The sequence below is a fragment of the Engystomops pustulosus genome, chromosome 3 (genome assembly GCF_040894005.1).
Source record: "Engystomops pustulosus chromosome 3, aEngPut4.maternal, whole genome shotgun sequence".
Taxonomy (NCBI): Eukaryota; Metazoa; Chordata; class Amphibia; order Anura; family Leptodactylidae; genus Engystomops; species Engystomops pustulosus.
Window position 1 is genome coordinate 81,736,448 of NC_092413.1, and position 23,557 is coordinate 81,760,004.

General features: G+C 39.7%; 1 protein-coding gene across 1 annotated transcript in view; it reads right to left on the minus strand.

The window, feature by feature from the left end:
• The window catches only part of ACOXL (acyl-CoA oxidase like), a 257,177-nt gene that overhangs the window by 20,430 nt on the left and 213,190 nt on the right, over positions 1 to 23,557 (minus strand). The window contains exon 18 of the mRNA XM_072141224.1: positions 15,821 to 15,922. Within this exon, the coding sequence (XP_071997325.1) occupies positions 15,821 to 15,922 (102 nt within the window). The remainder of the gene's footprint in view (positions 1 to 15,820; positions 15,923 to 23,557) is intronic.

The following is a 23,557-nucleotide window of genomic DNA, read 5'->3' on the forward strand; positions in this document are numbered from 1 at the left end:
CCAGCCCTGGCAGAGATATTGACAAGTGAAATGAGGGATTCGAGGCAAACAATAGAGAGGATCCTGTGATGAACTCTAGCTTTAGTGAGAGAATTCACACATAGATGCTTATGCGGCACACTGCTTTGTTCTCCTCACTCTCCCAAGAGGCCTGCTCTATTATTAGATGTGCCTTGTAGCTGCCATCTGCACATGCTTTGCTTATTTGGGCAGACACACCAACACCTCCAGGGACAGGTTAATGAAATCCAATAATCACAATTCAGATGTGAAACATTTAGGCATCCCAGATGCAATTATACTGCTGGATGCTAAAACAATAGAAGAGACTTAAATCCCAGCGCAAATGGATGAAAGAATGTAAGTATTGACAATGATGGAAAGCAATGCTCCCAATAGACCCACTCTAACACAATGGATAGAATTAGCTTTCTGATATGATGAAAAGCAGAGGTGCTGTATATGGTTCGGTGATACCCTAAGATAAAGAACTAACAGAAGTTCTAAGTGCAAAACTTATCATGTACCAACAGGATGGGTCATATGTTACCGATCTTTAAACAGGGGTCCAGCAGTCGAGTATGAACATGGGACCTCTATTCACCATCAGAGGAATGCCAAAACTTCAAGATATGACTTTTAGGATAGCTTTTTCTTTAGAGTTTGATTTAAGTCTAATTTTTCCAGATGTCAAAAGTTAAATTTATGTGGGTTTTCTAGAAATTGACACCAGTTGAACTAAAGCCAAAATACCAAACGTAAACTAGGAAGGAGTTGCTAGTGGCAGTAGGACTTTTGTATCTATTTTTCTAACTAGATTATGATTTCAGGTTCAGATCAAAGAGGTGCATTAGTGCTAAACGCAGTACAAGTGGCACAAACTATGGAACAAACCAGTCATATCAGGTTTTATTATCAACTATGACTGGCAAAACATGGATTTTACCATTTTTCTTTCCTTTTCACTGCATAACTTATACAGATAGTACCCTAAATGATATTATGTCATCAGATATATTAACAAAGAAGCATTTGCATTCTCATTTCCTTTTACATCTGATGAGAAAATTTGGGGGATTTCCAATCTACATGTATATACAGTTAGCTACACAAAAATATCAATGACCATGCTTGTTCATGGTCCCTGGTGGTTGCATCTTACTTAAAGGTCACAGATGTTTAGCTAATTAATATTCATTTTTCTAAAATGGGACAAAGACCTAACTCTGATACCTTTGGCTGCTGAGATCACTTCAGTTCCCAGACTCCCACTGTGCCATGCACATCTACTAGCTCCCAATATACTGAAAACAGGGATTGGCTCTCCAGGCAATGTGTAAATGACCAATTTTAACTTCAATTATCCAACTTCATACAATAATTTAATTTAAAGGAGTGTGAATTTAATGTTTTTTAAATTTATGACGTACAAGTTGGGTATTTATATGTTAGCTCATAACTTTGCATGTAAAATAGGAATTCACCCACAAGTGTTTTTATTAGTTCCTTCATTTTAATTTGGGCTGGACAGACACTACTGCGTTTCCCCAAAAGTACAATGGGGCTCATTTACTAAGGCTTGCACCTGCACTTTTGTCGGACTGTGCACAGTTTTTGGGGTTAAAACAGCTTGCACAGTTGTTTTAAGAGTGTGTGTGTGCTGGGATTGTGGCACATGCGACCCTTTTTGTGGAGCAGCTGCGCTGACTTCCATTCGACAAGCCCAAGCACTTATATGCACCACTAAAAAGATGTTAAACTCTGTCTGAGCGGGGAAGTGACACATTCATGACTTCGGGCGCACAATCTTTGAAAATCACGGCACAGTGCATTATAGTCGGTGAACTCCAATGACCCTGTAAGTAAATGTGCCCCAGTGTCTTACATATAAACATTTTTGCTCCTAAAGAAGCGCCGAGTCTTATTTTCAGGGGATGTCTTATTTTTCGATGACCAAGAATTTACATTTATTGTTGAAAAAAAAATTAACATTAATTAATATGCTGTAGTCATGTCATCACATGCATCAGTGTAACCATCTGATCTCCATCAAGACAGTCTTATGATTCTACAGTATTTCCATGTACAACAATCTATGGTACATTTAACAATCCTGGTATTTATGATCAAAAAACATAACCCAAGCAGAATGGGTAAGGTCGACAAGACTGACATACAAAGCACTGAAATGTATTACTCATATTGAAAATGCGTTTAAGGTACAGGTGAGATGGTATTACACGCCGGATCGCATTCATAAAGCATATCCTACCTCTTCTCCATTTTGTTGGAGAAGGTGTGGAGCGAAAGGTAGTCTGATGCATACCTTATGGGACTGTCCCAAAATAAGACCATACTGGAGAATGGTATATGATATGTTAGAATCCATGGTAGGCCCGCTAGGAGAACAAGGTCCAGCACAAGCCTTGTTGCACTTAGATCTACAGAGTAAACTGGTCAAACAACGCTTATTGATGATCAAGATTTTCACTATGGCCAGGATTGTCTTGGCTAGACATTGGAAAACAACTGTTAGCCCTAAACGTAACGAGCTAGAAGCAGCAATACATAAAACATATAACTTTGAAAAAACCTTGGCCTATGGGTTTCTGAAGCACCAACAGGTGAATGAAGTGTGGGAACCGTGGCAGCAATATAGTACATGCTCCACAATATGAACCCTACTCTACACTCAAAAAAGAGAGTTGACAGATAAAAAAATCTCTTTGAAACCTCCTCTTGTGACAAAGTTTACAGTTTAAACTTAGTTGTTAAATAAAGTTGAGATATAGTTAAACACAAAATCAACTTTGGGTTCACAAAGTCTCAAATAAAGAAAAAAGGGAAGATACTGGAAGGGAAACGATGTACTATGTATATATATAATAACATCTAGCAAACACCTGTCAAATCCCAAGCATGTGAATTGTACAACTGTTCATTTTGATGACTAAAAGATGTTTGTAAATTTATCTTTGAAAAAACCCAATAAAAAGTAGTTTACAAAAAAAAAAAAAAAACATCATTTTTTATTTAAAGATCATCATATCAACGATTTCTCTAACATCCCTAGAACTTTACGAACTCTGAATTTCATGCTGAATTTTCTGCTGTATTTCTTGTGGTTCCATTTCTATTAGAATCATTGGTCACAATCTCTCATGTTTAGCACTTTCCATCAATATGGACTTCTTCAGGTGGCTGCTCATAACACATTTGCAGCGCAACCGTGATTTTATCCCATAAATTCTTCATCATTTCACAACCTCTTGCAGTATCTAAATTACCTACTAATTATAATGTACGGCGTGCGGAGCACTGTAACAATGACTGCCATTAGGTCTTATTTTCAAGAGAGGCCTTATATTTCTAAGCCTGAAAAAATATTGCTGTAGTTCTTATTTTCAGGGGGTGTCTTATTTTAAGGGAAACGGTAGCTCTTAGCAACAAATATCCAGCACATGATTTATTACATTATTTCAAAGAACTGTGAAGAGGACGAGGGATCATTCATTGTGGATGGAGATTACAAACATCTATATAGAAAAGGGTTCTTCACATTTGTTAAACTACTGTATGCCCTTTCCCAAAAGGGAGCAATGGCAGAGAAAAGGTCAGCATTTAAGAAAACACTGGAGGTTTTTTTTATGACTATTGATCCACGAATGCATGTTGCAACAAACTAGAGAGCTAGTACCCTGGATGGAAATGTTGATCAAAGGATTATTCTGATGCCTGAATACATGATTACTTACCCAATCATCCACCAATGTTATCAAAACTTGCTAACAACCAGATCGGAAATGGTGAAAATATAGCATCAGCATTAGAAAAAAAACATGCATCTAAACCTCTTCAGGTAGTTCTTTTAGATAAACTCTCTAAATTATACATTTGTCAAATCTACGAAAGTTCTCTAAAGCAAGGCTTGTGCAGATGTTTTTCTGCACCCAGGACTTTAGATATCACACATGAGTAGGGTTATAGTTGTACATTTACAGATAATTCATTTTCGGCTTCTGTCAGGGGGTTTTCTACAGTTAGCAGAGTGTTCCATATCACATGCAATTTATTGATCTAAATCTCTCTTCTGGTCCTAGGAGTCAGGTTCTGGACCCATTCAGAGAATGACAGCTTTCCCTGGATGACAGTGAAGCATCAGTCACTGAATAGAACACCAAATTTGACCAATCAGATTGGCTCATATGCAACCTGTCTAGGGATAGAAAGAGCAGAGATTGATATTTTTAGAGAATAATTTAAATTGAATATTCTTTCCCCAAAACCACCATATATTTATACTGTATATATATATATATATATATACACACTCACCGGCCACTTTATTAGGTACACCTGTCCAACTGCTCCTTAACACTTAATTTCTAATCAGCCAATCACATGGTGGCAACTCAGTGCATTTAGGCATGTAGACATGGTCAAGACAATCTCCTGCAGTTCAAACCGAGCATCAGTATGGGGAAGAAAGGTGATTTGAGTGCCTTTGAATGTGGCACGGTTGTTGGTGCCAGAAGGGCTGGTCTGAGTATTTCAGAAACTGCTGATCTACTGGGATTTTCACGCACAACCATCTCTACCTGAGTATTGTTGCTGACCATGTCCATCCCTTTATGACCACAATGTACCCAACATCTGATGGCTACTTTCAGCAGGATAATGCGCCATGTCATAAAGCTGGAATCATCTCAGACTGGTTTCTTGAACATGACAATGAGTTCACTGTACTCAGATGGCCTCCACAGTCACCAGATCTCAATCCAATAGAGCATCTTTGGGATGTGGTGGAACGGGAGATTCGCATCATGGATGTGCAGCCGACAAATCTGCGGTAACTGTGTGATGCCATCATGTCAATATGGACCAAAATCTCTGAGGAATGCTTCCAGCACCTTGTTGAATCTATGCCACGAAGAATTGAGGTAGTTCTGAAGGCAAAAGGGGGTCCAACCCATTACTAGCATGGTGTACCTAATAAAGTGGCCGGTGAGTGTATATATATATACTCAGCTCCAGTGTATATGCTCAGCTCCAGTTTGATAGAATTGCAAGTGTCAAATTATAGTTTACAAACAACAAGTACCACTTGCGTTGCTTGGATTACACAAAAATTAAAATCAAGATATTAATCAAGATATTAATCACAGCAAAATAAAGAGTCTCTAAAGGACATCTACCATCAGTTTGACTAATGGTAGATGGTAGCACACAGGCTTGCCAGGGGATGTCATTCCTGGAAGTGTTTGTAGTAAGAGCAGGAACGGCAGGAAAAAGAGTTAAAAAAAAATATGTAAATTAGTTGGAGATGCTCAGGCTGACACCACCCAAGAGCCTCTCGGCATTGCCGTCTTTTAATTTATTCACACCCCGCAATGCTAGTCCTGCCTGCTCCAACCGAGGAGCTAGGAGCCAGCCGGTAATGTCAGAGATTTGGGGCTTGGAGAGTGTCGGGCGAGAGCTCTCTCCTAGCTCCTCGGGTGGGAACAGGCAGAACTAGTAGTGTGGGGCGTGAATAAAAGAAAAGAAAGTGATGCCAAGAGGTGTAAGGTGACATCAGCCTAATTTACATATTGTTTAAAACTCTTTTTACTGTTAAAGGAAATCAACCACGTAAAAAAAACATTTAAAAAAATCTACAAATACTCACCTGTGCTCCTCTTCATCCTAATCCCGGCGCTGTCTGTCTTTACACACTGGGATCACCTAGAAATTAGCACGGAGTGCTGCTAATTATAAGTTTGTTTTCTCGGTGATCCAGGAATGCTTAGCGATCAAGAGGAGCGGAGTGAGAATTTGTGGGTTTTTAATGTGATTTCAGCTCATATATGAATTTTAGTTAGTCAATCCTAGAACTGTTAAGTTCATGGCAAATGATGAAAAGGTAAATACTCATTAAATGTTCCTTAAAATGTACATATTGCATCTTTATCAAAGCAATTATTAAAACAGAAAAAAAGAGAACACAATCTTTGCATTAAATGAGCAAGGATTGTGATTTTTTTAAGCATGTTCCTCATTTATTCACCGTGATGAAGCATATTATGCAGAGAAAACATGACACAATAGAGTGAAAAACAGATTAGTATGGGGAAGAAAGTTATCATCCCGCTTCTCCCATCCGTTTCATTAACAGTCAGCCCGAGAGAATTAGTTGCTTCCTACCTCTACCTGAGAAGGCCGTATTCACCCCTTGTGCGTCCAGGTACCGGTCAGTCTTGTTTTCTTTCTTTTGTACTTATTTGTGTTTGCTTTTTTCTGTTCATGTGGTCAGACCACACATGGAATATTGTGTACAGATTTGGGCACTAGTGTATAAAAAGGTGTAGTTAAACTGGAAAGTGTGCAGAGGAGAGCAACCAAGATTATTAGGGGAATGGGGGGAAGGGGGCTAGAAAACAATGATATATTACAAAACCTTGGGTTAGAAAAAAGGGGGAGACTCTCATTGCAATGTACAATTATGTGAATGAGCAGTACAAGGATCTTCCCAAGGATCTTTTTATACTTAGGCATGTGATCAGGACAAGGGGTCATCCTCTACGCCTACAGGAGAGGTGGTTCTGACGAGGATTCTTTACCTTAACAGCAGCGAGACTATGGAACTATGTCTTAGGATGTTTTAAGGGCGGATGCTTAAAACAAAAATCAGACCAATTTGTTTGGCAGGGTCAAAAGTAAAAATTTACAAAAAAAATGTCAAAAGACAGTCAATAGGTACCCATACCAGGACAAAGAATTTTAACCACTTTATGACCGATTCTTTAAATGGCTTCTTTAAATGACGATATCTCTGGAAAAGCTCATAACAATTTTGACTTTGTTTTTTTCATGACATGTGAGACTTTAACTTAATAGGTTAGTTTCATTGATTATATTTTTTTCTTTATAAAATATGCCAATAATTGACTACAAATGTGAAAAAAAACTTTTTTTTTTAAATCATTTTTTCCAAATTAAATTTTTTTTTAAATGAGTAGTAAATTTTACCAAATTATGTGAAATATATACAGCATTATTCCTGCACCCTTTCCAATGCTCAACTACAGATGCAGAGGGTGCATGTACTTCTGAAAAGTGAAAGTCTCCTGCAGCTTTTTCTATATTCTGCTGTCAGGCTCCTAAACCCTTAAAGAGAACCCGTCATGCAAAATAACCCCCCCTAAACTAAATATATTTTCATAAACTGCCATTAGAGAGCATTGCCTCTATCCCTTCATTGTCCCTCTACATGCCTGTAAACCTAAGCAATGAGGTCCTAAAGCTGTATGCAAATGACCTGTGAAATGTCCAATGAAGCATTAGCATATTCAAGCTGTCCACCTTATTCATGAGTGGGAGGCACAGCCACACCCCCAGTGCATGACTGACAGCCTGTATAATGATGTGGAGCTGTATAATGATGTGCTTCCTGGTGCTGGTGGCCACACCCCCTGCAGCCTGTGTGTGCATGTGTATGTGTTTAGGAGTGTTACAGCAGCTCCAGGCAGCCATGTTACAGCAGAACATGTCAGATTCATGTGTAGCTGATGTCTGTGTCTCTCACCTGTGTATTAGGAGGATGCAGCATGTCAGCAGATGCAGCACAGACACTAGCAATGCTTTACTATACATTACACACAGACAGCAGGGGGAGGAGAAGGGAGGGGTAACAGGGGTGACATCACTGCCTCTGACCATGTGACCAGCCTCATTTACATGATAAAAAATATGTGATTTTACAATGAATAATGTATGACATAACTAGATAAAGACTGGGATGGGATCCTTGTGAGCTGCTCCAACAGGTAGTAGTGACAAGACTAGTGAAGCAGACCTGATGACAGGTGTCCTTTAACCCCTTAACGCTGAAGCCACTTTTCACCTTCCTGACACGGCCCATTTTTTCAAATCTGCCCTGTGTCACTATAAATGGTTATAACTTTAGAACGCATTAACATATCCAAGTGATTTTAAAATAGTTTTCTTGTGACACATTGTACTTCATGTTAGTTACAAAATTTTGATGGTATGTTTTGCATTTATTTATGAGAAAATCAGATATTTGGTGAAAATTTGGAAAAATTATCAATGTTTCGAAATTCAAAATCTTCTACTTAGTCATAACACCAGAAAACGTAATAACTAACATTTACCAAATGTCTACTTTATACCTCCATGGTTTTTTATACATACTATTTTTGTAAGATGTTATGGGGCTTTGAACGTCAGGTGCAATTTTACACATTTTCATTAAAAACGCAAAATCCTGCTATTGAGGGACCTGCTCAGGTTTGAAGTCACTTTGAGAGGCCTAAATAAAAGTAAAACCCCATAAATTACCCCATTATAGAAACTACACCCCTCAAGGTACGTAAAACAACTTTTATGAAGTTTGTTAACCCTTTAATTGGTTTACAGGGGTTAAAACAAAATCGGATGCAATTTTGAAATTCATTTTTTTTTTACTAAATTAATGTGTTTTTCATAAAATGAACAAATTCTCAGTGGATAAAATACCAAAACGCTCCACAAAATTTGATACCGAATCCCTCCCGCGTATAACAATCCCCCATATGTGGTGGTAACCTGCTGTATGGGCACACGCCAGGGCATCGAGGGGGGAGCTGCGCCATTCAGAGCAGATTATGCATTGTCACTTTTTAATGGCTATACAATCTTTATTATTTTGGCAATTTGGACATATAAGGGATTATTTTTTGCGACATGAGATGCACTTTACAAATACTTTACAAAAAATTGTCAATTTTGGGTTTCTTTTTTTTGTATGTTTTAGGGGCCGTACACTAAAAATACTATAATATTTTTATTCTATAAATCACTACGATTACGGTGATACCTCATTTATATAGTTTTTTATATATTTTACAATTTTACAGGAAAAAAACGAATATAAAGAAAATCTCATTTGTTTTTGCATCGCCATCTTTTCGGAGATATAACTTTAATATTTTTTGGTTGACAGAGCTAGTTTAGGGCTTATTTTTTATGTGTTGAGTTGTCCTTTTCAGTGGTACCATTTTGGTGCACATAACTTTTATTCGATCACTTTTTGGAACATTTTTGTGAAGGGATTTTATGAAAATTTACATTTTTGGCGAGTTTTTCGCGTTTTGTTTTTACGGTGTTCACCTTACGGGTCCAATAATGTTTCTGACTTATTGTACAGATTGTTACGGACGCGGCGATACCAAATATGTGGGGTATTTTGGTGTTTTTCAGGTTTTTTCACTTTATCAGATGTGTATAGGGAATGTTTGTGTTTAGGGGACTTTAACTTTATTTAAAGGAAACCTACCACTTGAAGTGGCAGGTTTCTGATGGAAATACCGGGCACCAGCTCAGGGTGAGCTGGTGCCGGAGCTTATTTTCGTTAGTGTTTTAAACCGCGGTATCGCGGTTTAAAACACTTTTTAAACTTTATAGCCGGCGCAGGGAGGTATGCGCTCGGCGCATACCATGCGCGCGACCGTGCGCGCGGTTACATAGGAAGCGCGTACCTCCCTGCGCCGGCTATAAAGTTTAAAAAGTGTTTTAAACCGCGATACCGCGGTTTAAAACACTAACAAAAATAAGCTCAGGCACCAGCTCACCCTGAGCTGGTGCCCGGTATTTCCATCTGAAACCTGCCACTTCAAGTGGTAGGTTTCCTTTAATTAATTCTTTTTATTCAAAAGTGTGTTTAATTAGTGTTTTTTACTTTTTTTCTTTACTTTTACAGGTTAGCTTGAACAAGCAATCCACTGATCGCTTGTTCAAGGTATTCTTCACCTAATACAGTGCAATACACTGTATTACAGTGCCCACAGAAATGGCTTCGAATGCCACCTCTGGCACCCGTGCCATAGGTTCACCACCGCTGACCTAGACCTTAAACCTAACCCACCGCTCATCATGAGAACTGATAAAGACTCCTGGAAAACCAACCTAAAATAATCAATGCATGATAAATCTACCTTTGTTTCTTTATATGTTCCAGCAGCTTTCTGCTGGGTGATATATGTGGGCTTTTTGCAAATAATCATGTGAAGTGCTAAGTCAGACCACAAGTTCACAGGGAGTCAGCTACAGATAGAATAGCTATACCAAGTGATGAGAACACACAATGTCTGAGCCAACTAGTTAGTTTTAGATAAAAATTCATTCTTAACTATTAAGTAAATTAATCCGATTACTCATTCCATTCTGCTTTCCATAACTAATACAGATATTGAGTAGTAGTTGCAGTCATGTTTCTTGGAAGCCACACATTTCTAACAATAATATGCAATACATTTACACCATACACACATAAAAGAGATAGGAGAGTTGTCTTGCTCTTTCTATTGCTCTGCATTAGTTCCTAGTTCTCTCCTTCCTCCCTTACACACATCTCAGTGCATCAAAGCATCAAGAAGCCTGAAGTGAGAGGATATCACATATAGCTTCTTCCAGGAAAAGACCACCCTGGGGGATGAGTTATTCACCTGGAAGCTGGTATGATAAACCCTTCATCACCAGGATGTTTACATCAACCACTTCCCTGCCTCAGGCCACTAGGGATGCAGACATTTACTCCTTCCCTAAACCTTCAGTGATGTATACTTTTTTTAAACACTTCCCTGCTCTGGTCCCCTAGTACAGTAATTTTCAACCTTTTTTGAGCCGCGGCACACTTTTTATACTTAGAAAATCCTGGGGCACACCACCAACCAAAATAGCACAAAATGACACTAAAACAGTCATAAAAGGCCTCCCTTTACTAATAAAAAACCCCTAGCGGCCTCCCTTTACTAATTAAAAGTCCCTAGCAGCCTCCCTTTACTAATTAAAAGACCCTAGCGGCCTCCCTTTACTAATTAAAAGACCCTAGCGGCCTCCCTTTACTAATTAAAAGACCCTAGCGGCCTCCCTTTACTAATTAAGAGCCCCTAGCGGCCTCCCTTTACTAATTAAAAGGCCCTAGAGCCCCCCCTTTACTAATTAAAAGGCCCTAGAGGCCCCCCCTTTACTAATTAAAAGGCCCTAGAGGCCCCCTTTACTAATTAAAAGGACCTAGAGGCCTCCCTTAACTAATAACATACTGCCCCCTATGTAGAAGAATATAACAACTAGAATACTGCCCCCCCTATGTAGAAGAATATAACAACTACAATACTGCCCCTATGTACAAGAATATACCATACCTACTATAATACTGCCCCCTATGTACAAGAATATAACTGCTATAATACTGCCCCCTATTTACAAGAATATGACTTCTATAATACTGCCCCCTATGTACAGGAATATAATTACTATTACTACGCCATATAACACCGCCAGAAGGTTCCCCGTGTATATAGCCAGCCCCCCCAGTATATAGCCAACCAGCACCCCCAGTATATAGCCAGCCCCTGTAGTATATAGCCAGCCTGCCCCATAGTATATTGCCAGCCAGCCCACTATATAACCAGCCAGTACCCCAAGTATATAGCCAGTCAGCCCCCCAGTATATAGCCAGCCATCCCTCCCCCCAGTATATATCTAGCAAGCCCCCCCAGTATATAACCAGCCAGTCCCCCCAGTAGACAGACATCCCCCCCCCCCTGTATACAGGCAGTTCCTGGGTTACGTACTAGATAGGTTCCATAGGTTTGTTCTTAAAATGAATTTGTATGTAAGCAAGTCGAAACTTTATATTTTATTATTGTCGATCCAGACAAAAACATTTTTTGCCCCAGTGACAATTGGAGTTTAAAAATGTTCGGCTGTAATTGGACCAAGGATTATCAATAAAGCTTCATTACAGAGACTTTACAGCTGATCATTGCAGTCTGGGACTAAAGTAACATCCAGAGAGCTTCACCAGAGGTCACAGTCGGGAAAGGGATCCATCTTTAACAAGGGGTCGTCTGTAAGTCGGGTGTCCTTAAGCATGGGACCGACTGTACTGCCAGTCAATCCTCTGTATTTAGCCTGCCAGCCCCCAAGTATATAGCCAGCTAGCCCCCCCGGTATATATATCCAGCCAGACCCAAGTATATAGCCAGTCAGTCCCCTCAGTATACACCCAGCCAGCCCTCTGTATATAGCCATCCAGCCCCCCCCAGCAAAAAGCCATGCTGCTCCCACAGTATATATCCAGCCAGCCAGACCAGTATATAACCAGTCCCCCAAGTATGTAGCCAGCCAGCCCCCCCAATTTATAGCCAACCAGCACCCCCAGTATATAACCAGCCAGCACCCCCAGTATACAGCCAGCTCCCAGTATATAGCCTGTCAGTCCCCCCAGCCATCCAGCCCCCACAGTATATAGCCAGCCCAGTATATAGCGAGCCTCCCCTGTATATAGCCAGCCAGCCTCCCCTGTATATAGCCAGCCAGCCATCCCTGTATATAGCCAACCAACCTCCACAGTATACAGCCAGCCTGCTCCCCCAGTATACAGCCAACCACCCCCCGTATACATCCAGCCAGTCCCCCCAGTATACAGCCAGTCTATCTCCAGCCCAGCACAAATAATAAACCATGTACTCACCTTTCTGATGCAGTCAGTCCGGCCGGCAGCTTCGGCGGCTCACGGACTGCATCAAGTAGCAAAGCTGCAGGGGAGCATCGGAAAGGTGAGTACATGGGGTTTTTTGAACGGCCCCACCCGCCCAAGACTAGTCGGCCTGCTGGGATTTACGCCGGTGGGTCATATAGCCTGTCCGGTCCTGCTCTTTTAGCTACCTTGTAAGGCAGCTCCCTTGACATCACCCATGACCTTACAAGGTAGTAAAAAGAGATTTCCTTATCCCATCCTGGAAAACTTATTTGCATACGTCAACGGCTCCACAAACCTACAAGATGCCCTTAATTGGAAGTCTCCATAAGGGGAACTCTTACTTCCCGATCCTACTCAGAATTTAACTTGCTATGCTAGAGTAATCTGCTATGCTTTAGTGGTGGTATATATAGTACATACTCCCGTATAAGCCGCGTTCTTCAGCACAAAAAACGAGCAAAAAAACCCTACTTTGTCTTATACACATGTGTATAAAAAATGCAAATCAGATGATCAGTGGGGGTATGAAGCTCAGTTAAATATCATGTACACCACATTAAGTGCATAAATCCATTTTCACTAAAAAGAATGAAATAATATCTAAATGACAAGACTTCTGATTATGTATGCTTCTATCTATAATACAAGACATATGAAGGTAACAGTACATGAATCAGAGAGTTTTCAGTGACAGCCATATTGGAGATAAATCTGTTTACTTTAGAAAGCCCATAAAATTTTGTAAATCATAAAAACAAACAATTTACCTCCATTTTGTAATTAATGAAACTGAGTTTTGTTGTATTAATTTATTTATAACATTATACATTTTTATTTATTTATAACATTATATAGTGTATACTGTGTACATGACCTCAAGTGTATTTATCTGTATACAAATAGGATGAACTTTGTCACAGGAAGAGTAAAAGTCATAATCCAGGAGATGTCATGGGGCCTATACTATACCAATAATTGCTTATACTGTTTGAACAATATTGGAATTTGTGTGTGAGAGATACTATTATCAGGATCAGCAGGAAGTACATGACTCAGCATACAGAGCCTTCAACTTAGCAGTGAAAAACAAATAGGGGAATTTGGAGAAATGAATTCCCCCTAGATCAATACCAAGTCAAACAAAAGCAGCTAAAACATTCAAAAAACAAAGAAGAGGTTTACCAGGAAAAACTGTTAAATGGAATGTGTCAGCAGAAATTATTTTTCAGGGGCATAAAGTGGCATCGTGAAAACAGGTGCAGCATTACGGGTGTGGATATGGGGGTGTGGGTGGCATTGTGGGTGTGGTGCATTGGGATAGAGCGGTTTATACCAACTTGTCTGGTCTGCACACACACACAGATGATCAGCAGATTTGGGGATTCATCTAATGTGGGGGCTTACATTTTCATGATGTCCTGCACTTTCATCTCTCATCTCTACAGATGACTTTAACCCCTTAGCGCTCCGCGCCATAGCTGTACTGCGCTGAGTCCTGCAAATAGCGCTCAGCGCAGTACAGCTACTGCGCGGTGACGATGCTGGTTCAGCTCTGCACAGGAGCCAAACCGGCATTGGGGGTCGCGGGATATCAGCAGTAATCTACCAATTCTACCGCGGCATTTAACGTGCCTTCCGGGAGTCTTTCCCCTACGATCAGCACCCCCGTGCCATTTTCAGGAGCGCCGATCATTGCTATGGCATCTCTGGAGTCCGATCGAGACCCCAGAGTTGCCTGAAGGCAGTGCCCTTAAGCGAAAATGTTATAGCTTGCAAAATGATCCAATGAGGAAACTAAAATCCTGACAAATTGTATGGTGGGTTTTCTTTTTTTATCTTTTGGAAATGTGTAAATTTTAGGGCTAAATGAACGCATAACTGACAAAATGTGACCATTCTAAATTTCACCTTCATTATTATTCAATTACTATGAAGATCTCAAGGGGTTAACAATCTTCCTAAAAGCTGTTTCTGATAGTTTGAGGGGTGCAGATTTGAAAATGGGTTGGTTATATAGGGGGTTTTAATGCTAAATATGTAAAATTTAATTTAAAACAGTATTAATCCCCAAAATAGTAAATTCTGAAAATACGGAAAATCGATAATTTATTTGTAAGCTGCGTGACATCAAAATAAATTATCCAGACATTTCAAAAATTATGAAAATGTAAAGTAGACATATGGGAAATGTTATTCAGCAATTTATTTGGTGGTAAATCTATTGGGCTGAAAACGCAATGATTTCGGATTTCGAAAATGGCAAATTTTTCAAAAAAATCCACATTTTTTCTTTTTATTTGTAAATAAACGCAAAACTTATCAGCCAAAATTTACCACTTAAATGAATTACAACATGTGGGGAAAAAACAATCTCAAAATCGTTTAGATAAGTAACAGTGTTCAAAAGTTATGACCATATAAAGCAACACAAGTCAGAATCCAAAAAATGGGGCTGAGCATTAAGCTACAAAATGGCTGCGTCCTTAAGGGGTTAATTAGCAGGACTTCCTCAATCAATTCTGTTTACCTGCCCTCAATGTTCTGACAGGGAACTGGAAAATGTCACAAAATACAGTATTGGGCTACATGCACACTGTTGTGAGCCCGCCGCGCCGTAGCACGGCGGGCAAACGGCAGTGGGGGGAGGGGGGGAGAGGAGGAGGTGAGTGCAGCTCACCCCCGCCCCTCTCCATAGCAATATTTGGCCGCGGCGCCGTAATACGGGAAAAGATAGGACATGTCCTATCTTTTCCCGGGATACGGAGTGGTAAAGTGCCGCACGTGTGCTGCACCATACCGCTCCCATAGGGCGCCGTGAGCCTATAGAAGTGTTTGGGGGACATATATACGTCCCCCATGCTGTAGTGTGAATGTAGCCTTGTATCTAGCTCTGACGCCTCTTGTACACGACTGTGTGCATTATGGGTCTCACCCCACCGATGTCCATAGGAACTTAGGGCCTGTGTCACAAATTGGTGCAGGAATCGCTCTACATTTGCAGCGCGGCTGCTTGGTACAGAAGACATGGCGCATGCACTGTGCTTCATCGCACCATGTCCATGCACAATAGAGTACAATAGGTGCTGTGAACTAGCTGCCACCTTTTGCCGCCAGCTCACGGCCCTCATTTACGGTCTACTTATCTTTTCCCTTCTCCCCTTCATAGAACTTCTGTTGTATAGGAAAACATCTTATCACCTCTTATACACGTACATGAGCCTTGCAGTGTAAGGTTATGCAAAGTAACTTTGACATTCACAAAATAGACAACAACAATACATTTCTATCCACTCTTACCTGGTCTCTGATCTTGTTACTGGTTGCAGGTGTCAGGTATTTATGTTCTAGATACCAGGCCCTTTCATTGTAAATCAACTTTGTTCCATACAGCAGGCAAAACTGAAAAATGAAAAATTTGAGTTTATGGTTACATGGCATTTTCAGCACTTTCTGTAGAGTTTTACATGCAGTTTCCATTGCATGTACATTTATGTGGCATTTGTGTTTACCTAGTGTTTGTGCCACGTTTATGCTAACACGTCGTTTGAGTTGCATTCATGTTTAAATGCCGACTGCATTAACTTGCTGTTTGCATCATGTTTACGGTAAAAAGGCAGTTGCTTTTCTGTGGCGTTTACATTTACAAGGTGTTTGTGTGGCACTTGCTTTTATGTTTATATGGCGCTTACATAAGTTTGTGTCAAATTTTCATTTACAAGGAATTTGCTTTGCGTTTATGCTTACATTTAGTTTGCGTCCCATTTGCATTTTTGTAGCGATTGTGGTTGCACAGCATTTGTTTCATATTTACATTTATGTGGCGTTTATGTGTTGTTTGCATTGCAAATACATCCATGTTGATTTTAAGTTACATTTGCATTGAATTTACGTGCCTTTTGCGTCAAGTTTATGTTGCATATGCCTGCTGCTTGCACAGCACTTGCATCTATATGGCATTTGCGTCCCCCTTTACGTTCCATTTGCGCTTATGTGCTTGCCTCACATTTGCATTTACATGGCATTTGCCTTGTGTTTACATGGCAATTGCATGGTATTTGCAGTTACATGGCATTTGTATTCAAATTGGGTTTGCATTGCGTTTACATTGTGTTTGCATTTATATTGCATTTGAGTCCTGTTTTCATAGCATTTCCATTGCACATATGTTTACATTGCACTGACGTTTCCATTCCGTTCGCTTCGCAATTTGTAAAATTGCATCTTTTGTAAACACAATGTTAACTACCACACACTGTCTGCTACTGACTAGACAATATGAGAGAAGATTAGCATAACACACCCAGCTCCTCCTCTATGACAGAAGATAGATTATAATGGTCAGATACTGGGACTGATATCTTTGCAACCGTAGGGGCTAGAGAGAACATTCACACTGCCCCTGAGTCTATGTAGCAATCCCCTACAAAATGGTATGTTTCTCTCCATATAAGGTCCTCTTTAATAAAAATAAATTACTACATATGGACCACAAATCAAAGACAGACATTTTATTATGAAAATTCAAAAAATAAGCATATCAAATCGTATATATATAACACCCCACCACAGAATTTGGTAAATGTAAACGCGACAGTATAGATTCCTATAGCTGACATACACACATACATACATGCATACATACATACATACCTACACACACTTAGCTTTATATATTAGATCATTGTTTTTGCCCATTGATTAGATATCAGCCTGAAGAAAAATGCCTGTTTTCCACATCCAAGATTCCCCATGTTCGTCTGCAGGTAGCCTTAGGTTTGAACATTTTCTTCAGTAAATACTAATATATAGATGTTTCCACCTAGCGTGACCTTGCTCACAATGGTAGTCTACAATGAAATCACCAAGGGGCAGTGTGAAAACAGAAAGAACTAGTTGTGCAGTGTGGCTCATTACAACAAAAACCACTAACTCAATACATGGGATCCAAGGAAGCCCAGCACGAGCTGCCCTCCAGATGAAAAGATTCTACTGAAGGATACCATTTAGTTGAAAGTACAACACGTTTTGAAATAGAGAACAATACATAAAACAGAAATACTTTAATGTCTTTTATCTTTAAAATGGGTAATATTACATCATCAGTAGAGGATTAGAGTGGAGTGAATCACTTCCTTTTGTGTGTTCCCAGCCTGGCAGCGACTAAAAACTATTTACACAATGTGATGGCAGCTGGCAGCATAGCACATGAAAGTGAGTGACTGTTGCGAAAGTGGCTAAGCCAGAACCGATCTGCAGTTGATCAAAGTGGTGATATGTATATAAGTATAAGTGATGATATCTATATCTATCTATGTCTATGTCTATATCTATATCTATATCTATATATATATATATATATATATATATATATATATATATATATATTTGGTTAGAGGTCAAAACAAGCAGTCATAGTTTTATTTTTTTTTTAACTTTTTACCAACATGTGATGTAGTCAGTCTGAGCTCTCTCCAAACAAGGTGGGCGTTTGCTGCATATTGCAGCAGACACCCAACGGTAACACCGTTACCATATAAATATAAATAAACAGTAAAATCATAAACATGTTAGGTATTGCTGCAACCCCAAATCCACGTTATCTATCTAACGGTTATTACCAGTGTTTAAACCCGTAACCATAAAAAGCGACCAAAGTCGAAAATACCACTTTTTTGCCATTTTGCTAAATATAAAATTCAATAAAATGTGATCAAAAGACCTTACTGTCCTCAAAATGGTAGCATTGAAAACGTCATTGAAAAAGGGACACCACCCACAGGTACAGGAGGTTTTAATTTTTGTAAATGTTTGAAAACATTATAAAACCTATATAAATTTGGTATCCCCATGATCGCACCGACCCAAAGAATAAAGAAGACATGTCATTTGGGGAGCACAGTGAAAGATGTAAAATCCAAGTCCACAAGAATATGGCGCAAATGCGTTTTTTTATCATTTTCACTGCATTTAGTATTATTTTTCCCACTTCCCAGTACACGGCATGGAATATGAAATACTGTAACTATGAAGTGCTATGTTACGCAGAAAAGCCCTCACACAGCTATGTACATGAAAAAATAAAACAGTTATAGATTTTTGAATGTGGGGAGTGAAAAATAAAAATGCAGAAACGAAAAAAAAGAGCCTGGTCACTAAGGGGTTAATGTGATTCCCCTTGTCTCTCACACATCAAAAAGCTTGATTAACTTAAGTCTTCTCCTCTCTGAAGATGGGGATTTTACATGTTGCCTACAAAATTTTCAAATATCAAATGTTCTACATTAAAGGCGTTTTCCCATGAATTCAAGTTAGGCCCTATACACAGTGATGAGACCCCCACAGATCACAATGGGGGTCCCATGAACCCCCGTTGGACCCCTTGTCACTCCATGAGAGTAATGGAGCAGACGGCCGCGCATGACAGTCCTGCTCCATAGAGCTCAATGGAGCTGATGAAAATTGCTGAACGCCGCACTCTGTGATCTCCGTCAACTCCAAGATGAATGGAGCAGAACGGTCATGAGTGGCCATCTGCTCCATTACTCTCCCAGAGCGACGAGAGGTCCGACGGAGGTACGTGTGACAGCTCACTTCTGTGCATTTAAACAACTTGTTCAAAATTTCTCTATACTTTTATTTCTTATACATAACTAAGGAAGTGAGTGGGTTGACACTCACAAAAACATATTTAACCATTTTGGAGAATTAACACATTATGGTCTTACAATGTTATTACTTAAAAGTTATGAATGTTATTACATTTTCATTTTTGGAAATTGATTTAAAAAAATACACACAACGTTTTTAAAAATAGACCCTGCTCTTTGTTAAGACACCACACCCACCCTCTGCTTACAGAATAGTGTTATCACTATGTTATTACTCATTCCCCTCCATATTTTACACGAAGCTACTGCATACATCCCTCCATATTTCAGAGGAAATATGATATTTGATATTGATATTTTTGTCTAATTTGGGCTAATATTATTAGCAAAAAGATAAAGCTTACATGGATAAAACTTAACATTTAATCCATCACAAAAAGTACTTACAGTGGGTTGTAAAGAAAATTCATACCTTGGACTATTACAGCAAAAGGTTAAAATGTATGCTATTGATATTTTACATGTTAGAGCCACACAAAGTATCAAATGATCTGCTCTTTTGCAAACGTTGGCAAATTAACTGTTAACTGTCACGGGTGCCCCACGATCCAGGTCTCCGATCGCGGGCACACCCGTGCCCCTCTCTGTTGTAGTGCTGCCCCCTGGCCCCGGCATCAAACTCTCCTCTCCACGCTCCTGCTCCCGCCCGGACTGGTCCGCGCGTCCTGCCGGATCTTTGAGATCACAGCAACCTTGGCTGCCACCGCGGGCTAGTCGCAACCTGTCGAATGACCTGATGGCACCCCACTGCAGCAAGACCTTCCCACTTTGCGGCAGGCTCTGGTGAAGACCAGGTGCCACTTAGATTCCGGTCCCAGGTTTCGGCTAGTACCACCTCCCACAGAAGTTAAATGAACTGAAAAGTGTGGTGTACAACTGTATTAAGTCCCCTGAGTCAATACGTAAGCAATGAAAACTGCAGTTCTGTTGGTGTATGTTCCTTCCAGTTCTGCAGATTTAGAGGCTGGAATTTTTGCCCATTCATGTTTGCAAAAAACTAAAATCAAAGTTGTATTGGGTTGAGAACATTTGTTAAAAGCAATTTTTAAGTCTAGCAACACAGTTAGGTCTGGACTTTTGAACACATGTATAGAGTGATGTGCAGCGGTAAAATTTCTTCACACATATCATAAGTCTGGCTTTGTCTGTTCATTTTTTGGGGCTTTTCTTGGCTTTTCTGCTGGTTATATGTATCTTAGCAGTTTTTTCTTTATTGATACATGAGGCGTTTGGTCTTTAGTGAGTTTGCAACAATTTGCGACTTTTGTTTTAAAATGTTACACTCAGTTCTTAGCCAATTTCTACACCTGGTTAGTGGCAGCCGCTGATTTGCGTCAAACTTTGCACCTTTTTTTGCGACTTTTTAAAAATTTCACATCTAGATTCAGGTTATAACTCGGGGAACACTGCAGAAAACAAGATAATGGCAATCTTTGAAGGGAGACTGTCATAGTCACACAAAAAAAGCGCCATTAAAAGTCTCAAAAATTAAAGAAAAGGGTAAGACAAAAGTTTGATACATGTGCATCATAGATTTGGGGATTTAGGCCAAAAGTTAAAAGGATTTGTCTACAGAAGAAAATCCTCAAACCTTAGTTCTTTAGTGATCTTAACATGAAAAAGATATGGTGCAATTCAGAAAACAGTAAAGATGAAGCTTGTTGGCCTTTATGCCTTGGCCAGCCGCACCCCCCCCCCCTCCTCACACCCCTTTACACCCCACTGGTGTGAGAGGGCAAAATAATCACAAGTGCTAGCAATAAGTGGGGCAGAGGCCCTGATAAATATGCCCCTATATATCAGTTTGCACAAATTTACATGAGATTGATCACAATGGCTGATGTTTGATGATCTATCACTTTCTCTTTTTGCCCTGGACTAAAACAATAAGTACATGTGTGGGGTGAGAAATACAGTTTTTAATTGCAAGAAGCAAATGTAATAGTTTATCTGTCCTTTTGTTTCTAATAAACTTCCATGAAAATCAAGACAGTCTGCCAAGTCATTACTATATGCATGTTGCCACCGAGGCTCTGTTAAATAGTTTCCTCTGATCTTCAATGAAATCATCAGAGAAAGTTTCATGTGGTATGATCTAGAGCAGTAAATCTTAACTTGGCTGATAAAATGTTTCTCTGTAACAATGTGTTTCCATTTGGGAGCCCACCCACAGACATTATTAATGTCCGTAAGTAATCAGGTGTCCCTTGGGAAATTGGCGTCACACTGTCTGATAGACACTTTCATGCACCAGAAGTGGTTTCCTTTGGATTGATGTTATTACTATTACCATAAAAATACGAGCAGTTAGATAATACATCAATTGTAAGATTATTCTGCTCCTAATGAATAACAAATGTATTTGAACAGTCTTTTTGTGCTGACTACACACTTGTAGCAAGGTAGCACAGCCCCAATCTGAGGAGGGTCCATCCATGGAATCACATAGGTGATGGATCTCTACCATTTCTTTTATAGTAAACTTAAGAGAAACCATTGTGTCATACAGCTAGGAACAAAAGTTTTGTCATAGGGTTAAAATGAGAGGATTTTGGATGCCACCAAATTAAGGAATAGGTATCCAAGTGAATCGTATTGTGCTTCTATGATTCTATAACTGGGGATTCTGAACAATAGTTATCAAAATAGAAAAATTGACAGCACCTCCTCAGGTAAATACTGAAAGGTTGCTTCCACAGCAACAATGATGTTCGATACAGCCTATGAATAAGGAATAACTGATCTCCTCACTGCATTCAAGGACAATAATCCAGGGGATGGTGTAACTTCTCCCAATTCCTCGGACAGTTCACCTGATAGTCCCACTTTCAGCGCGCCTCAATCATCTGGTCCCCCAATACACTATCCAACAGCACTCTATACTCCATAGATATGAGACCCCACATAATCTTAGCTGTCCCACCCCCTAACATCACCCCCATTGAAAAAATAGTATCCCGCTCAAGACCAAACTGTGTCTGTATTGCATGTCTAATCTGTAGATATTGAAAAAAATGGAACATGGGATCCCAAACGCCTCCTGTGTCCTCATAAAGTTGCTCATTTGACCCTTTTCTGTCTCTAACCCTGTATTTACACTTCACCTAGATAAGGGTTATACCACAATATAGTAAAGAAGGTCAAATACATTTAATGTATAAATGTTTGAACATTAAACTAGCACTCAAGTTGTGGGCACTGAGCTGTTACAGTAAAAAGAATGAAATTTCTTGTAGTCTCTCCTTCCTTTTGTCTTCCAGGTTACATGAAACGGATTTCACCTACAGGACAAGGGCATTTTATATTTTCAGAGAATACTTTTAAAAACCTAGCAAAAAAATCCTAGCAATCTTAAAGGAAACCTTACATCTCGTGGCAAGTTCATCTAATAAATATCATCAGAGTCCTTTTTAGGGTTAATCCTTCAGTGCCCGCTAAGTTTTGAAAAGTTTTATCACCGTCGGCTACTGGGGCCTGGAGTAACCAGAGTTAAAGCTACACAGTGTGACTATGCACTGCTAGACTATCTATGCAGAGCTGGCGGTTGGGTGTACTCCTATGCATGTGTTACAAAGAGCTGCGCGCTGAAGCTCAACTTGCCTGTAGAATAAGTCTGTACACACTGCTGCTTGCTGGCAGGATGTGTCTGTGTGTGAGCTTGTCTTGTAATGGAGGGGGGAGGGGCAGAGAGCTCACTGCATCGTGCTGACAGTAGAACTTATTCATGAGAAGAATCTGTCCTGCTCGACCATAGAAGATCCAGATTCAAAATAGCTGATGCACAAAACGTCGTTCCTCTCTGTGACATAGCTGGCGTTTCACTGCATGTTCATCTGCCCATCTTTGGCTTATCTTTAATGTGTGTCCTATTAGATTCCTTGGAGCTAAATGGACCAAATATCTCCCCCGGGCTCAGTTTTAGAACCATTTCAGGTATAAGATCCTTCCCATTGCTTAGTAATGAAAAATTCTATTCTATCTTAAATGACAGACATGGCAAGTTTTGGTGATTTGGTCTCCATGGTGAAACTATGCTCACTCTTCCCACACTCCTCCCTCTTTGCTTATTACAATACCTGGACCACCACTGCAGGGTCATCTCCCCATCTCCTCTCCCTCTTGCTTATCTTTTTATTTCCTTCCTCAATATTTAAGATTGTATAATACTCAATTGTGTATTACTTTCAAAAGGCTCTAAGTCCCTTATGTACATATAATTTAGTTGAAAAATCTAAATGATATGATCTTTTTTGCTCTATCTGATTCAGTTTACTGTGATGCCTATTGTTCAGTCTGGTACTCACCCACAAACATTTTTGTGTGTTCACTATTTAAATAAAATGTACTTATTGAAGAAAATTCAACT